Genomic DNA, 16,522 nt, shown 5'->3' with positions numbered 1-16,522 from the left:
ACTGATTTCTATTTACTCTTCAGAAGCGTGTGGGAAGTTTAATGAATCAACAAGTCTCATTTAAATAATCAATTGGCTATGCTGCAACATCTCTTCCAAAGTAATTCACAGGGTCAGAATGCAGAGTTTTGCTGACTGAAGATAAAGGAAGAAGACAACCTTTAAAGTTTTTCAAAGACTATCTAAAAGCATGTCTGTGATTTAGGACTTGAGCATTCTGTGGGAAAAGAGGTGTCCAGTTTCATGAAAAACACTGATTTGCACAGCTAGTCTTAACAGGTATTTAGTATACACTGGCCTTCTTGTCCTGTTTCAAAGATTCTTGAAGTTTCATAACAAATGTACATATTTATGTATATTGAGAGCCAGAAAGTCAGAGTTAAAAGAACAAATAAATTAGGCATCACGAGTCTGAGCTCCTGGAGAGTCCATCCATGTCAAAACTAAATTACACTGAGCACTGTTCAGAGAACTGTTTTGGATGGAAACAAAGAGACATTAACATACCCATCCTCCTTTTCTTCAAAATGGTTATGAACACAAGTACTCATTTAGGCAAGGAAGACTACTAGCAAAAATAATTTACTGAACACTTTAGCGATAATGTCAAACCACATAAACCATGTACTAAGCCAAGAAGTTTCTCTACCTTCAATGTTTCAAAGGCAGCAAAAAGTTTTGATGTGAAAAATAGCGAAGAGAGTATCACTGAAATAACTTCTACCTATAAAAAATAATCTGATCCATTATCATTACTGGAACTCCCCACTGTCCTAATTCCAGTGGGGTTCACTGAACACCACACCACTCAAGAGATGAGTGAAATGAAAAGAACACCACACCACTCAAGAGATGAGTGAAAGAGATGAGCAGCCACTGGTCTAGAGCCAAATCAGTGTTCACCTAGACCTGTCACATCCCTGCATCTACAGGAGAGGTAATATTTCTTATCATCCTCTTGGTTGATGGGAGGACAAGTGCAATGTGTTGCTGCAGCTCCCTTATGAATACAAGATGTGACACCTGTCTGGACTTTCTGGGATGAACCTGATGTGTTTTGTACCATGAGGTTAACAGGAAAAATGAGCCACCTACCTCTATAAAATGCATGGCTTAGGTTTTATGACAAACCTACCTTTTTAGGCAGCTTATTAGGTTTATGAAATAATTACCACATAACAGTAACACAACTTGTGTATGCCACACAGTTCAATACTCTTGAATAAGAAATTATTTTAACAATACCTTATCTTTTACTATGCTTTCTTGACACGCTGTACATTTTGGACTAGAAGATCTGAAGAGAAAAGAGAAAAACTATTATAGCTCATCTGAATTTTTGTAGTAGAAAAATTCCGTTTGTGTGGCACCTTGTTTTGATTATTCAATATATTCTAAAGCCATTAAAAGTGGATATAGTTCATTATAAGGAGAAAATACAACATTACTTCAATAAAATTGAACATTTGAGTTTTCAGTGGAAAGTATCTGGCATTCTCAAAGAAGTAAAATCACCACAATGTCCCCAGACAACTGCACAGTGGTTTTCAAGCTGGCAAAACTCATTCCCTTTTTTTCAGTCTGCACCTGATCCAAAATTGCTGTCATTTCTCAATCTGTGAAAACAGGCATATTGTCTCTTCAATTACTGTATTTCAAACAATAACTAATGAAAATTTACTTTCTCTGACAGTCAATTATGCATCCTTTTAGGGTAAAAAAGTATTTATGTCCATGTCCTTCAAGTCTGTTCTGGTTTTAGCAACCGTTACAGATGCTTGCTGTCTCCTCTGTCTGAAATACTGCCTTGTAGGTGTCTTGGTAAGCTAATTATTAAACTTGTGACCTTTTGGACAACGGGCAGAATCAGGAGCAGGGCAGACTGCGAAGAGAAACTGGAGTGCAGGAAACCTGAGTTTCGACAGCTGTTTCTGGCTCTGACCTGCCAAGTGCTGTAGTGTAAACCCCTTAGGATCATAGAATGGATTGGGTTGGAAGAGAGCAAAGCTCATCTGGTTCCACTGCCCTGCCATGGAGAGGAACACCTTCCACCAGAGCAGGCTGCTTCGTTCAAGGTGGAGTCACCATCCTTGGATGTGTTTAAAAAGACTGGACATGGCACTCGGTGCTGTGGTTTAGTTCAGGTGTTAGGGCTGAGTTGGACTGGGCGATCTTGAAGATCTCTTCCAACCTAGTGATTCTGTTCCTTTTTAGCTCCTTTTCCCCACATAAAATGGGAACAGTCAAAATTATCTCCCTCGTAAGGCACCGAGACGAAAAGCACCAGGTAAAAGCTGCGTGAATTCTTCCATGAAGCAACTCACTGACAGGCTGTGGCTGCTAGCAGCAGTGCAAATCAAGTAAAAGGCTGAAAAAGTTCAATTATGTTATATATTCTGTATGGTTATTTCAAATCATCTCACTGGCTTCTGCTTTTCAAACCAACCATTTTGTGTCTCATCGTATTTCTAAGCATCTTAAGTACCTTCAAGCTTCAGTATCTATAATGCTTTTCATAAGTCAGAAAAAAAAAGGAATCTAAACTACATCAGGGCATATAGTGTTTAATACAATGTCATGCTTTCCTTGCTCTTACTGAATTCACTCAAGCATCCAACTTGCTTTTTCAAACTACTCTTGCATACTGAGCAGACATCTTTACTGCTTTATCTCCACTAACTCCCAATTCCTTGTCCTCAAACAACCCTGGAACAGAAGTTGCTAGCATACAATTACTGTGTTTGTGTATGCAGCAGTGTATCAACACTGAATGAAAAAATTTTGTGCCAAATACAAGACCAATACAAACCCATTTTACTCTCAATTTTATGGCATGCTTTTTATTAAAAAATAAATAAAGGGGGGATGTAAATTTTATTTTAATAAAGGATTTGTTTACAACAAGCACTTAAATAAAGTGAAATAACTCAATGGCCTTTAGTACATGTCCTTTTCAGTAACAGACTGGTTGGAAAGTCAGGAAGATAAAATTACACATATTCTAGCTACACTGTAATAATAAGCACATGTGCATGTCTCACAGCAGGGAAAGAGAATTGGCCAGACTCGAGCAATGCCAGAATTGTTGCTGCTTAGATTGTCAAGGATCTGCTCTGCCAACCTGCTCACATCCAAGCATGGCAGGTGTTTGGTTTTTTGCAGTAACTGTTATTAACATTGTAAGAGTCTTCCAAAAACACATAGTGAATAAGAAATAACTGCATTTCTTAAATACCACACCTCACTTCACACTGTTTATCAAAAGAAAAGTTGGTGGGTTTTTTTGTTGTTGTTTTAAAATTGAAATGCTGTAGGCACAAAACCTGCAGGAGCGCGTTAGTGAGCTATGGACTCTTGTGTTTGCCCAGTACAGAGATTACCCTTTATCAGGAGACTGACTACTGTAATAACTTCCATACTCTTTTGCCATGCTGTATGTAGCCTTGACTTAGATACCTAAGTATTAGATATCAGATTACAGTATTTCCAAGTGACATATAAACCAGCATCTAGAGTCAGAGTGGTCACAAAAAGCAAACAGATAATCAAGGCTTCCAAAGTCAAATGCTCTGACAGTAGTCCAGTTTGCAACATTCATCAAGCCAGGTATCTTCTCCATTTCTGCTTTTCCGGTAGTAAATGAACACAGTTGGCTTATGTAACCCAGGAGATTGAAGTGTGCTAAATGGTCTGCAAAGAAATCTACTGATGCACAGGCACTTAAAACCTAGATACTCCCTGAATGATTGCATTTTATTCTTATCTAGACTGGGAAAAACTGCACCTCTCAGCATTCATTTTACATCTCTATCATTTACTCACCTCTTTGCACTCTGGCCCAAACATCTCAGTAATAGAGATGCCAGCCTTTCTGACCCTCCTGCAATCCACAGCACATGCAAGTCCCATAACAAACAGCTGGAAGGGCTACAGGGAAAATGCTCCATAAGAAGGTTCCTTTATCCGAAGGCCCCACCATCCATTCTGAGGCTGGGTCCACAGCCAGGTTAGGTAGCACCATCCCAAGGAATGTGCACAAGCTGACTTCCTCACACAGACAATTTACTGTGTGTATTTGACACCAGATTTCCCAAGTGAGAAATCCTGTGAAACAGCTACTCCACTTGGCCTCCACAGGGAATGAAATTCTTACCTAACACACTTCTACACAGGATTACACCACCTTAACAACTGTTCCAACAATACCGATGGAAAACCCAGTTGTCTTATCCTGACCCAGAGTAGAGCAAAAATGTTTGCACCAGCACACAGATAACAAATACTCAAGCAAGAAACAGTGGAAGACTCAACATACTCCTAAAGCTGCAACAGTGTTCACAGTAATGCCAGTAGTTCACAACATCTAAAGGTATCAACATGCTCCACCAGAACAAACAACATACCTCAGCAAGGCATTCATGCAGGTTTCACAGAACCTGTGTCCACATTCAGTCTGTTTAGGATTGCATAAGATGAGGTGACATTTTTCACATTTGTACTTATCTTCCACGGCATTCACAAATTTCTCTTTGTAGCCACCTTGCTCTGGAACATAGATGGATGCTGATGGACTGCGGTCAGGATTGGCCCTCTGCTGAACCATTTCTACAGATAAAGGGGGTTCTGACTTCTTACTGGGGTCCATGCTCTAAGATAGTTTCTGTGAATCAAAAGTGAGAAAAACTGAGAAATGAGGACCTTTTTTGCCATTTAAATAAAACAAACAGAGCATCTGAGAGACTGCATAAAATCAGAAAGCATCAAGAACAGATCTGTGTCCACACATCACGTGAACATACATTATACATACATTACTGCTTAAGTATATTTAGCATAGCAAATCTGTAAAATAGTCTACATATTCAAAGGCCCTAGAAAGCAAAGAATTAAAACCTGCTCCTGAAAATGAAATGTTAATTATGGCCATCGGTCTGGGAATACAAAAGGGATTCTTTCGTATCTTTCTCTCACTCTGAAAAGTATTGCTTAATGTTGAAGTCCAACCATTAGGGGCAGCAAGAGGTAGGGTGAGGAAGGTGTTCTGGTACAGTCCTGCATGTGATCCTGCTCAAATGCTACTGCAAAATCACACAACCACCAGTGTCCTACACAGGGTACCCAGAGCCTGCCCACTTTTCCTGTCTATCCCTTTGCAATAGCATAGTGTAGGACACGCTGCTTTAAGTCTGCTTTACAACACCACAAAAGGGTTTTACACACTAGATACTTTCCAACTTTTTCATGGCACATCTTCACCTGAATAGAGCAGCTGAGCTAAGTCAAACTGACAGCAGAGAAGGGCCTATGTAACATGGCCATTTGATTAATTTACCAGGGCTAAGCACAACTGACAGGTAGCTGAGAAAATAATTAATGCAGCTGAAGAGTAAATTACAATACCTATTATCTTGGACAATCCATCTTCTAGGTCAGCATGCAAAGCATCAGCAGAGCAACAGAGGAATAATATCCCTTAGTATTTTAAGTTTTTAAATGTGTTTTCAATAATTTCCTAGCTAATCTTGTAGTCAAGCAAGTGTAAGTGCTCTTAGAAAGGCTCAGCATATCCAGGAGAAAGCACAGTTGGAGGAAGCAGAATGAAGAAATGAGGCTCAGGTCATTTCTCAAAGTATGTCCACAAACGCCACAAAGGGAGTCAAATGCCTCACATTCCAAATACACAAACCCTCTTGTACAGTTTTTGTGGTGTCTTACCTTCCCTTGCTAAGCCCAAAACCACATATTTGTAATGAAACATATTGTAGGTAATTTCTACATCTGGAATTCTGGTACAGAATTGTCCATGCAAACTAAATGGGTACAGAATTTTGTTTCATTTCTGAAGCCATTATTTACAGAAACAAAAGACAAAATCATTGTGACTCAATGCTGAGACCATTTCATGTTTTTACACCACCAGCTGAGCAAGAGTAGAGGTCTTGAGTGAAGAATTCTCACTTCATTGCCCCCTTGCCCAGGGGAAAGCCTCTCTGATGTCCATCAAACTCAGAGAGAGCCCAAGGAACCCATCCTCATAACTCAGTACACAGACCCAGTGATAAATTCTGATCCATAATTTGAATTAATGTTAGTCTATTCCTTGTCTGCTCTTCAAAGACTGCAGAGACCTATGTCTTGACAGAACTATATGTGAAAGAACCAAAAAGTCTGTGCTGAACTGAAAGTGACTCACACTTCTCATTAATGAGGAAATTCAGATTTCAGACCTTAGCTAGAGTTTCACCAGCAAACATAAAAACCCAGCAGGTAATAATGACACTGAAGAGGCAACTCAAGATTGTAACCAGCACAAAAGAAATGAGATTGATGCTGAGAACATGATTCAGACAAGGAGGTTCACAGAAGTGCCATGAATGAGAAAGGAAAGCAGCTTACAAAGGTAGTCCAGATTTAAAGACTGCCCCAGGCGTGAGTGCTGCTGCTGTACATCAGTGGCTGGACATGGGGAAATGCAGTCATGAGCTTAGGACCTGACACTTTTATGTGGTTGTAAGAGAAAGTATTAGCAAGAGATGGAAAAAAGTGCAACTCCTTAAGTATTGAGACTGCTGAAACTTAGCTACTTAGGGACTTGCTTCCTATGTGCAATTGGAAAAGCTTCGTTTGGCACTTGCAGTTTAGGAATCTGTAAATGTTTCAGTTCCTTGATTTATAGGCATTAATACCTCTTTCCCCTCTGCAGCTGCGCATTTTTTTAAAAATCATATTCAAGACCTCCACTATTCTGGCAATTCTTGAAGTCAAAGGCCAACTTCAAGCATGTTGATTTGTAGGAACAACACAGGGAACATTACTTTCCTTAAAATGACAGAAGAAACAAGGCATGACCTGCTTCTAACCCACCAAAGAAATACAGAAAAAGAGGCACTAAAAAAGATACTGACAGGAGACTTGTCAAGTCAAAAGAGCACAAAGTTCCCAAACTTGCAAGTCACAGTCCACAACTACTGAATGTCTGCTTCTCCATTAAGTTTCTTCTGAACAAAAAGAAGCTAAAGATGATTGGAGATGTGAAGTCTTCCAAAAGCATGATTTCTTCCAGGAAATTGAATAATTATTCACAAGGAGGCAGGCAGAGGTGACAGGAGAATATTCAAGACTTAACACAGACAGCACTGAATGCCAAATGAGCAGCAGGTGAGAGTTTCACTGAGATCCCAAACTGCTCCAGGCTGGACTGTCAGCTGTCAAGAGAGATTTCACACCAGAATAAAGTGCACAGGGTGCCACAGGACTCCACTTTTGGAACTGACATCTTGGATATCTTGTCACAGAAAAGAAGCAGAAAGCACACTGACAAATAAAACATACTATGGGACATGCTTAACAGATTTGTCTGCCTTGGGTTTTGTATTTATTTTATGAAGAAGTATGTCAGACCAGAAAAGCTAAACAAGCTCAGCAATAGAGCAGCCAGACTGGTGAGGAATTCTCTTCCACAATACTCTGAATGCCAGCATTTTCTTGTGCAGCAAAACTGGGAAGCCATTCATGAAGTACTGCCATAAAATACAACAGAGCATTGAGTGTGCAAGACCACCACAACTATATTACAATGAACAAGCTGTATTTAACAGGGGAATGGGGAGAAGTGAGGCTGTCTGTCTGTCTGCACAGAGCTTTGCCTTCATGCATACTAGTTACATGCTCCTACACCTGCATGTGGGATCAGTGAACACAAGCACAGAAAATAGAAACATTTCAGCTGCCATCCTTTTGGAAACAGCATTCTGGTATGACTTCCATGCCACTACAGGGTGTCAGCTGCAATGACTTCTCTTCCTTTGCAGGAAGCTTTAACAGCAGGACTTGGATTATTCCCCCACAATCATGTTTCAAACTGCCAACAAGAAGCAATTTGAAGTCACACCTCAGTAAGGTAATCTGCACTTATGGCAGTGAAGTTAACATGCTCCCAGAGAGCAGAGAGAGGAGCCTAGCTAGGGCATCCAAGATGGGCTAGTTCTGCTGGGGGCCTCTGATTCTTAAAGGCAGGGCATGGTACCATCCAGCCAAAGACTCTGGTTCTTGTTCAGCAAGCTAAATCTTAATGCCTAATTAATCACCAGCCAGTTCTTACACTCCAGTTTCTTATCTGTGGGAAAAGATCATCACAATAAAAGTATATGACTTTTAGATGTCTTTTAAAACTGTTAAACCTTGGACAAACACTTATCAGGACAGATAAGCACATAAAAAAAGAGGCACAGTCAGCAAGGTGGGTTCTGCCCACTGTTGCTTGTCCTTCAGCCATCTTTCCTCTTTCAGCCAGCTCTCCTCTCCGCCACCATCTGCTAATATTCACACTTGAATGGACATGGTTGTGACCATCAGATAGGTGACCCTGTGACACTGCTTGCTCCAGTCTAGTCACTACTCTTGGTCAATACAAGTGGTATTCAAGCAACTGAGGCTGAACCCCAGCTGATACTTCAAGCTGTATATACTGCAGTGAAGGTCAGAACAATTTGTTGCTGCTTAAATAATACTAATATCAGTACAGAAACCTAGAAACTGGAAGCAAAAGTGAGTTTACCCACGAAGCTGTTCCGAGAATTAGGAAGCATGGGAATTCCCAAACAAAAGGCACTTTGCTCTTTCCTTATTCAAGCAAGTGTGTTGTTCTCACTGCACAAAGAGCAAACATCCTAAAAATCTGCACTTGTGTTCTGTGTTACCACATACATTTATGATTTGTTCTTAGGGAATAAAGCCAGTTTGTGACATTGAAACACAATAAAGCTTCTATAAAAATTCAAAATAAATGTGTATCCTAACAAAAACAGAAAAAAATAACTCTTTTATAAATCTAAAACACTCCTAAAAATTTGATTGTACTAGGTACCATAGGATTTGGAACTTAGAAAGCTCTGCATGAAAACAGTTTCAATATATTGACAATATGAAGCAAATAAGCTTTTGCAACAGCTTTAAAATTCAAAAAGAGCAAAAAGCTATTAGAAATAAATGTTTTCATTACAGTACCTTGGAAGAGAATAATGCATGACACTGTTTAATTTGGTTGTTACAACAGGACAGGCAAAGCTTTTTGATCAAATTACAATTTGCACCAAGAACAGGAGTTCCTCAAACAGAACAGCATTGCATGCACAGTATCTAAATTAAGCTCTGAAAGAGAAACCTAAAGTGGGACAGGGAGCTTAAGATCAGAGCAGAAAAGTAACCTTTCCTCTTCAAAAATTTTTTGTAGCTAAAACGTGTAAAAGCACACAAACTTCAGCATCACATCCTAACTAGGTCATTTTTTTGGGGTAGCCTGGGGTATAATTTCTCAGTCTAGCTTTTAATGAGATAAGGGATTGTGATTGTGCTGTCTCTCCTCTCAGCCTCCCAAAACCACATCAGAACCAACTGGACAGTGTTTCCATCAAAATGAACAGCTGTGAGGGGAACAGAAAGAGAAACTTAATGTAGTGTGCCAGTGAGCAAGAGGCCATAAAAGTGCACCCCCATGGTCTATCAGTCAGTGAATGCACAGGCACACACAAACCAGCCAGGAACACCTGCTCCCTCCTGTCCCACCAAGCTTCATGGCCTCAGTCTCCTCCTGTACCATAAAAGCAGGGGTGGTCTTGAGATTTACAGTTTTTGTTGTTTTATTGCCCTTTTTTTGGGTTGGGTTTTGTTTGGGTTTTTTTTTGAGGAGGGGGAAGTAGAGGTAAAAAAAAAAGATGTATGGCACAGATTAGTAGGAAAACAAACTTCATCAGTTTCACTGCTCTTCACAGAATTTTCTTCCATACTCCACAGGATATCCTCAGAGAGACAGATAACCAGGTACCACAAGAGGGATTTCCAGATCTTCAGTCTTTCCAGCTCACTTGCTTTCTATCATCAAGAATTATTGCTTCAAGTTAGCACACAGAAACCTTTATCTTAAAATTAAATTATTAAAACAATCTGAATTTTTCCTCTGTCCTATATTTCAGCATTTTATAGCTTCTAATAAATTCCTAGAGCATACTGAAAAGAATGTCCATCTTTCTTTCACCATTTTTAGACAAGTCTTCTGAGTCAGCTCTGTTTCCAAGTGCTATTAAAACATGCAACATATATTGGGATACTCTGATGTCTTGTTAAAACAGTAATGCAAGCTGAAAGCAGTATATTGGTGACAACATATTATCAGTTTACTCAGGGCACACATGTCAAAAATATTAAAATAAGGCTGCCATGGAAATCTTTCCTCTGGAGCTTTCAAGCATGAAGGGGTCCAACTGCAGAGTATCATTCTCACAATATCCACCACACCTCAGCCTGGCCTTCTGGCACAGCCCCACTGCTGAGTCTGGGCAGAGGCACCGAGCAACAGATAAATAAAATGCAAATGGCTCGAATCACTCCAAAGAAAGACTCAGGCCATGACTGAGGCACTGGAGTGGCAGGTTTGAAAGCAGACAATCATCCATCAAATTTGTTTTGTGTGAGGTCAGAGGTCTTGGCACATCCACTCCTGTTGTTTGCACAGGGGAACAACTGACTTATTTATTTTTACCTCCATGCATTTTTCATGCTGGAAGTGGTATTTACTATTTCTTCAGAGCATTTATATATAGGACCAACTAACCAGAGGTTTAGGTATTTCCAGGACATGCTCTGAGAGAAAATTCTGAGGAGGGTAAGGAAGGGTTGCTAAGTGACCCACACTGATAGAACTTTATACAGTGAGAAATATGAGACCACTCCTCACCTTCTTGTATATTTACACTCAAATACAAAGTCTAATTTCTGTACAGAAATGAAAGCACTGTTGAGATTTAAAACGTTTTTCTCTGTGCTAAAACAAACAGGCTATTTTAACACTTTAAACTTCGCCCTATGATTTCATAAGCATGCACCTTCCTTGCTGTGAAGAAGACCTGGAGATCATACATATAATAGAACAGATGAAGACCAACAGGAAAAATAAGATATAAGCAAGTAGGCCAAACATTTGAAAACACACAGAAGACATGCACTGAGTAGTCTCCACATAGGAAGCTTCTGCCACTTGCAAGCTCTCCAGAGCCACTCATCAGTGCGGTATCCCAGCTGCTGAGCTTGGAAGGCACCTCTGGAGGTCATCCAGCCCAACCTCCTACTCAGAGTCAGGTCAGGTCCACTGCTGAGTTTTCAAAACTCCCTGGGTGAAGAAACTGCAACCTCTCCCAGCAACCTCTCCCAGCACTTAACACCCCCCTGTGAGGAGCTTTTACTGCAGCAATTATGATGTGATATTCTTAGGCAGCAAAAAGACCTGTTCTGATACTTGAACTGCTATGATCTCAAGCAATTAAACCATATTTCACCACACAATCTCCACAGGCTCTAGCCTGTAGAAATTATTGAACAAAAAGGAAAACTATTTTTGGTTTGGAAGGTACAGACTATTACTTCTTTTCCTATCTGACCTAGAAAATCAGAAGCATAATCAAAAAATGCCATCATGATATTCTTGCAAAAGAACAATCATGTGTGTCACTTGAATCACAAACATTGTGTATTTCCCATGTTCTAGTTTGCAAGATGACTGAAGAGCTGAAAATAAAAGCTAAGTTATATTTTACATTGTTTTATTCTTTTAACTTATCTATTTCCTTGGCTGTATTTCTTTCAAAAACAAGTATACACAGCCATGTGAAGTGTCTTAGAGGATTAAAGAAAACAGCATCCCCATACAAGGGATCTCAATTCAGCAGGTCTGCTGGACTGTGCTGTCATGAAAAAAGCTCTAACATATACTCCCTCCTGCTCAGTGTAACAAACTTCTAGATTCTAAATAAAGGACAGATTTGGAAAGTCATTGCATCAGCACTAAGAGGTTAGATCAGTAATGTTTATAAGTAATAACATAGTATTAACATAGTTCAGAATGCCCAAGAAGCCAGGGACTGACACTTTTAGTAACTATCCAATAATATGCTGAATACAATTAACATTTAGCTGAACACATATTTCACCGGATGAGAGAAAAGAAAAAAAAAAAAACTTTTAAAGGGCTTAAATTTTATCTATTGAAAAAAGACAGCAGAAAAGGTAAGTCAGTGCAATTAAGGAAAGCTGATTTTTATGTGACACTATGTTCAACTCTTGCTTTTTTGAAAGTTTACAGCATTCCTTTGAATCATGACACATGGGTTGGCAAAACAGCTTTAAGATTCAGCCTGAGGCAGCAGTAAAAATAAAGTGTTTGTATTTTGACTTACACTTGCTATCTACAGCTTCCAGTAATTACTTCCTAATCTCACTGGGCTACCAAAATACAGTATAAAGTCATCTGAAGTGCAAGAAATCAAAAGCATCTTTTAGAAATCAAAAGACCTCTTAAGCTTTGAAAGCCTGGGTCACAAGACAACAGATTAGAGAAATGCTGTCCAAGCTCACGATGAGTATTCTTCTGCATTTCCAATTCCAATTCAGGTTCCTGTACATTTCCTCTTTTCTCTCATGCACCCCTAGACAAAGCTATTGCAATTCACCGATGAAGTTAACCCCCAGCTGTGATCTGTATTTCTATACCAGGCTTTTAGTAGAAGCAGATAAAGAACAGGAAAGATCAAAAGATAATCAGATGATCACAGAACAAAGTATACTTTAATCTCTTCCTCTGCTGTTTAGGGGAAGTCCATGATTGAGATACATATGACAGTCCTGTGTGGGGGAAGTGGCTGAACACTATGAATTTTTCATTTTTTTAACTTCTGGCTCTGTTCACAAAGGAAACATTTTATCTTCCACAGAAGAAATATACTCAGATAAAGTATTCCCAGAAATGCCATGAAAATCATATTTGGAATTAAAGGTAGTTTCATCTTTCAAAATGGTTTTACATGTGCTTTGAAGAGAGAACTAGGAAAAACCAGCTTATATTTGCATTTGAAGTACTCTGTTTTTATGGAAAGCTATTTCCATCAATCCAGGTTTCCTCCAATTGCTGTTTTACAGCAGGTCTAACGTTTCCTTTACTTTTGCTGCACAGCACACAAGTCTTTGGTTCACGTGATGCAAGTGTCAAATCACAGACACCGAAAGCCCAACTGCTCACTGTGATTCCCACTTCTGCCTGCTGTGACTGGGCAACGACAAAGCCCAGCAAGGATCAACAAGGGTAAAGGCAAACAGCACGTCCCAATCATTCTCACCCTGGCATGCAGCCCTAGAAAATGATGTCTCATCCTCTAGTGACATAGTCTAGTCCCCTATTCCTCCCAAGGTGTGCCTTCAAGGAAAACCTGCTGCATGAATAATCAGTAACAACTTGCTTATAAATTATAGCAACTTAAGACAAAGTCCCTTCATCTCTGAAATCACCAACTAGGAATCAAAAAATTATTGCAGTATTTTTGTCAACCTTTTCTTTGTTCTTATTGCAAGACCTATTGATCAATGCTATTCTTTTACTTTCTGTTAATCAAAGATATCCTCAGCTTCAAATCTAACAAAATGTCAAGTCTATCAGAACAGCAGAAGATACTCCTCAAATCAGAGTCTACCTATCTACACTGCTGTCTGCCAAGCGCATGAAGAATATTTCTGCATTGCCAATTCCTGACAAAGTGCATCTGTACTCTCTCTTAATGAATCCAGCCTTGAAATCTCAGCAGAGGTAAAAAACAAGATAGGTAGTACCTCATCTTCTACAATTAGAAAAAAGTATGTGAAGGCAAAGGTGTCAGAGACCAGCAAATAAAAAGAAAAAAACCCAAAGCACTTCAAGAAGCTTATTATAAATAATTAGTGCAAAACTGCCTTCTCAAGAATACCTACAAAATACAACTTAATTAATTTTAAAATGCAGCTCATCTTTAACAAAAATAGTCCTCCCAGAAAATTCTGAACACAGCAGAGTTTAGAGGAATCTGGTAAATGAAAGAGAATGCAACTTTAAGTATGGCTTGGCACTTTTTGAACTCAACACTGAAATGAAGTGCTGTGCAACTAGAAATGACCATACCAGAAAACTTAAAACCACAGTCTCTCACTTCCACATGAAGTTCTTTCCATTTTAACTAAAGTAAGTTTTCTAAGCCTACACTCAAAACACACACAAAAAAATCTATCTAAACTGTCATTTATGGAAATTAACTCCTTTCATAAAACATTTCCTGCTCTCCCATTTTATCCCAGTGAACACGGCATACTATGAACACAGGTAAGAAATAAATACTTTTTTACACTGCCCTAAATACTCAAACTCTAGAAATTAACACAGCATGTGACATCATCAGAATATTTTACTGAACTGCATGGCAGACATTTATTCACGCACAGAACTCAACCTCTCACTAATCCTGAGTGAAATTTCCCACCATTCTAGATGATGCCTTCAGCTTTGTCTGAATCCATTGCTTCTTATTCAGGAAGGAAATGGAAAAAAAGAGAGTAACAGTAACTCTCTTTTCATTTGCCTATATTTTATTATTTATCAGAATGTGAGGGGAAAAAAAACATTGTCCACTTATTTAATGAAGTGATAGCAGGTTTAATTTCAGTGATTTCCATGTCTACACTGTACATTTCACTGTTAACATTGTATTATCTATGACCAACATGTTGAAGTTTAGGAAAAATGTGGGAATTTTGTTAAGATTTTTATATTAGATGGAAAAAAACCCCAAACCCCCCCCCCCCCCCCCCCCCCCCCCCACATTTGCAAACAGAATCTGGAAGAAAAAAAAAATACATATAAAAAATTTAAAACCCACTTGTGCTAGAATTTCTAGTTATACTAGAAATTTCTAGTTATACTAGAAATTTCAGTTTCTACAGCTCTAGTAAAAAAGTATTACTGAAGTTGAGTTTTCAGGAGGAAGTCACAGACTTTTACAGACCTTTACCCAGACTTGTCATAGTATTCATAATCCCAGCTTCACATTCACTGCTATCTAAAGCCTTTCCTACCTTTACTAAGGTGTTCATGGAGAAAGCTGTGTTTTCCCTAACTGAAAATTCAGATTCACAAAACATGTTTCCCAGCAATGTGAGAAAGGAAGGAGCATGTTGCTTCCTCCTGTAGCAAACACAGACTTTAGGAATGTGCTACTGGAAGCCAAGTGCACGTAGGACACAAATGCCTACTGGTGTATGGCAGTGTTCATCATTCCAACTGTAAAGTGTCATTAAAAGACTCTTTTACCTGGAACCTGCATGCAATTTCCTCGTTTCTCTCAGTTTCTCCTAGTTTCTACATTTTCTTTTTGATTACTTTGCCAGGTAACAAACTATGGTATTATTTTGTCTTGCTAACTTTAAATGTTTTATTTGCTGCCTGCAGGTTTACACCAACTGCAGTTCTGGAGGTTTCAGATCAATAGATATCACTGACATCTGGAGAAGAAGCCACCTCTACAGCCCTGGGTCAGACAGGACACTACTAAGGACCAAAAAACCCCAGGTCCCTTTGAAGATTTCCCTTGTACTGGATTAAGAGAATTAGCAAAAATCAACGAGGATGTTATCCTTCTACAACACACCTAGTGTGGAGTTTATAAAAGGAATTTATAAATTTTTCTGACTGAACTTCCCATCACTACCCAGAACCAAGTGTTTATCACTGTTACACAGCCAAAAAAAGTTTAACACAAGTGATAACAACCCTTCAAAGAAACTTCTGATAAAACTGTACAGTACTGCTGCTGCTTCAGAAACACATTAAAACTGGTGCATTCCAAACCATCCACAAGGCCTTAAAGAGATGTGCCTTCAGATTTGGAACATGAAGTTGACAGTTTTAGCTGAAAATTCTTTTTGCGTGCTGATCGCCTGAGGGCTTCTTTAGTTAATATTAATGAAATCATGTTCACTTCTACCAAATAAATACTTAATAAAGCAATCCTGTTTAATGTATTAATGACAATCTAACCTTTAAACATGCATTTTTATTTTTCAAAATTCAAACCTGAAAGCCTCCAGGTGTTGCTCTAGAAACTAAATGAGAATACTCAGATTCCTTGGAAAATTTATGCTCATAAAGAATTATCTGGTTTTTATAAAGATCCACGAAGGCACAGTTTAGATATGCAGAATGGAAAGAATAATTTACAAACGGAGCAAATGCCAGATTTAAAAGTATGCAGAGGACACTCACTGATATAGTAAGGGGCTTATGTCTTAAGATTAGAGCTTCTAGGATCTTGCACTGCTAATGACACTTCAGAGGAAAGAGTGCTGATCCCCACTTCTTGCAAATAACTTGTAGCTAGGCAATGAAGCTTCCAATATTACAGCAATGGTTTGGATTTTTTTCCCATCAATTCTACAGAATTCCTATATGATTTTAAGCCTTCATCACTTTGTTTCTCCCTAAACTGTATAATAAGGAAAACATTGCTTACCTTTTATAGCATCCCTGGCCTGATGTTTTACATCAGTAGGAAGTATTATTTCTGGACTCTTCTAGCAAGATTTGTCACCACTCTAAATCCTTCTAGAAGCCTGGCTAAAAAGAAGTAACTTGCCCACACTTCTTAAGAGTCATAAGAGATTCTTTTTTTTAACATGA

General features: G+C 38.9%; 1 protein-coding gene across 11 annotated transcripts in view; it reads right to left on the bottom strand.

The window, feature by feature from the left end:
- TRAF3 (TNF receptor associated factor 3) overlaps positions 1-16,522 on the bottom strand; it is a 70,143-nt gene that overhangs the window by 29,745 nt on the left and 23,876 nt on the right. For all 11 annotated transcript variants that reach the window (XM_038137294.1, XM_038137296.1, XM_038137295.1 and 8 more), the window contains 2 exons: positions 4,404-4,660; positions 1,246-1,297 (listed from right to left, as the gene is read on the bottom strand). In XM_038137294.1, the coding sequence (XP_037993222.1) occupies positions 1,246-1,297; positions 4,404-4,645 (294 nt within the window). In that variant the 5' untranslated portion in view covers positions 4,646-4,660. The remainder of the gene's footprint in view (positions 1-1,245; positions 1,298-4,403; positions 4,661-16,522) is intronic.

The sequence above is a fragment of the Motacilla alba genome, chromosome 5 (genome assembly GCF_015832195.1).
Source record: "Motacilla alba alba isolate MOTALB_02 chromosome 5, Motacilla_alba_V1.0_pri, whole genome shotgun sequence".
NCBI lineage: Eukaryota > Metazoa > Chordata > Aves > Passeriformes > Motacillidae > Motacilla > Motacilla alba.
The sequence above is the reverse complement of the archived record's forward strand: the minus strand, read 5'-3'. Positions and strand labels throughout refer to the sequence as shown.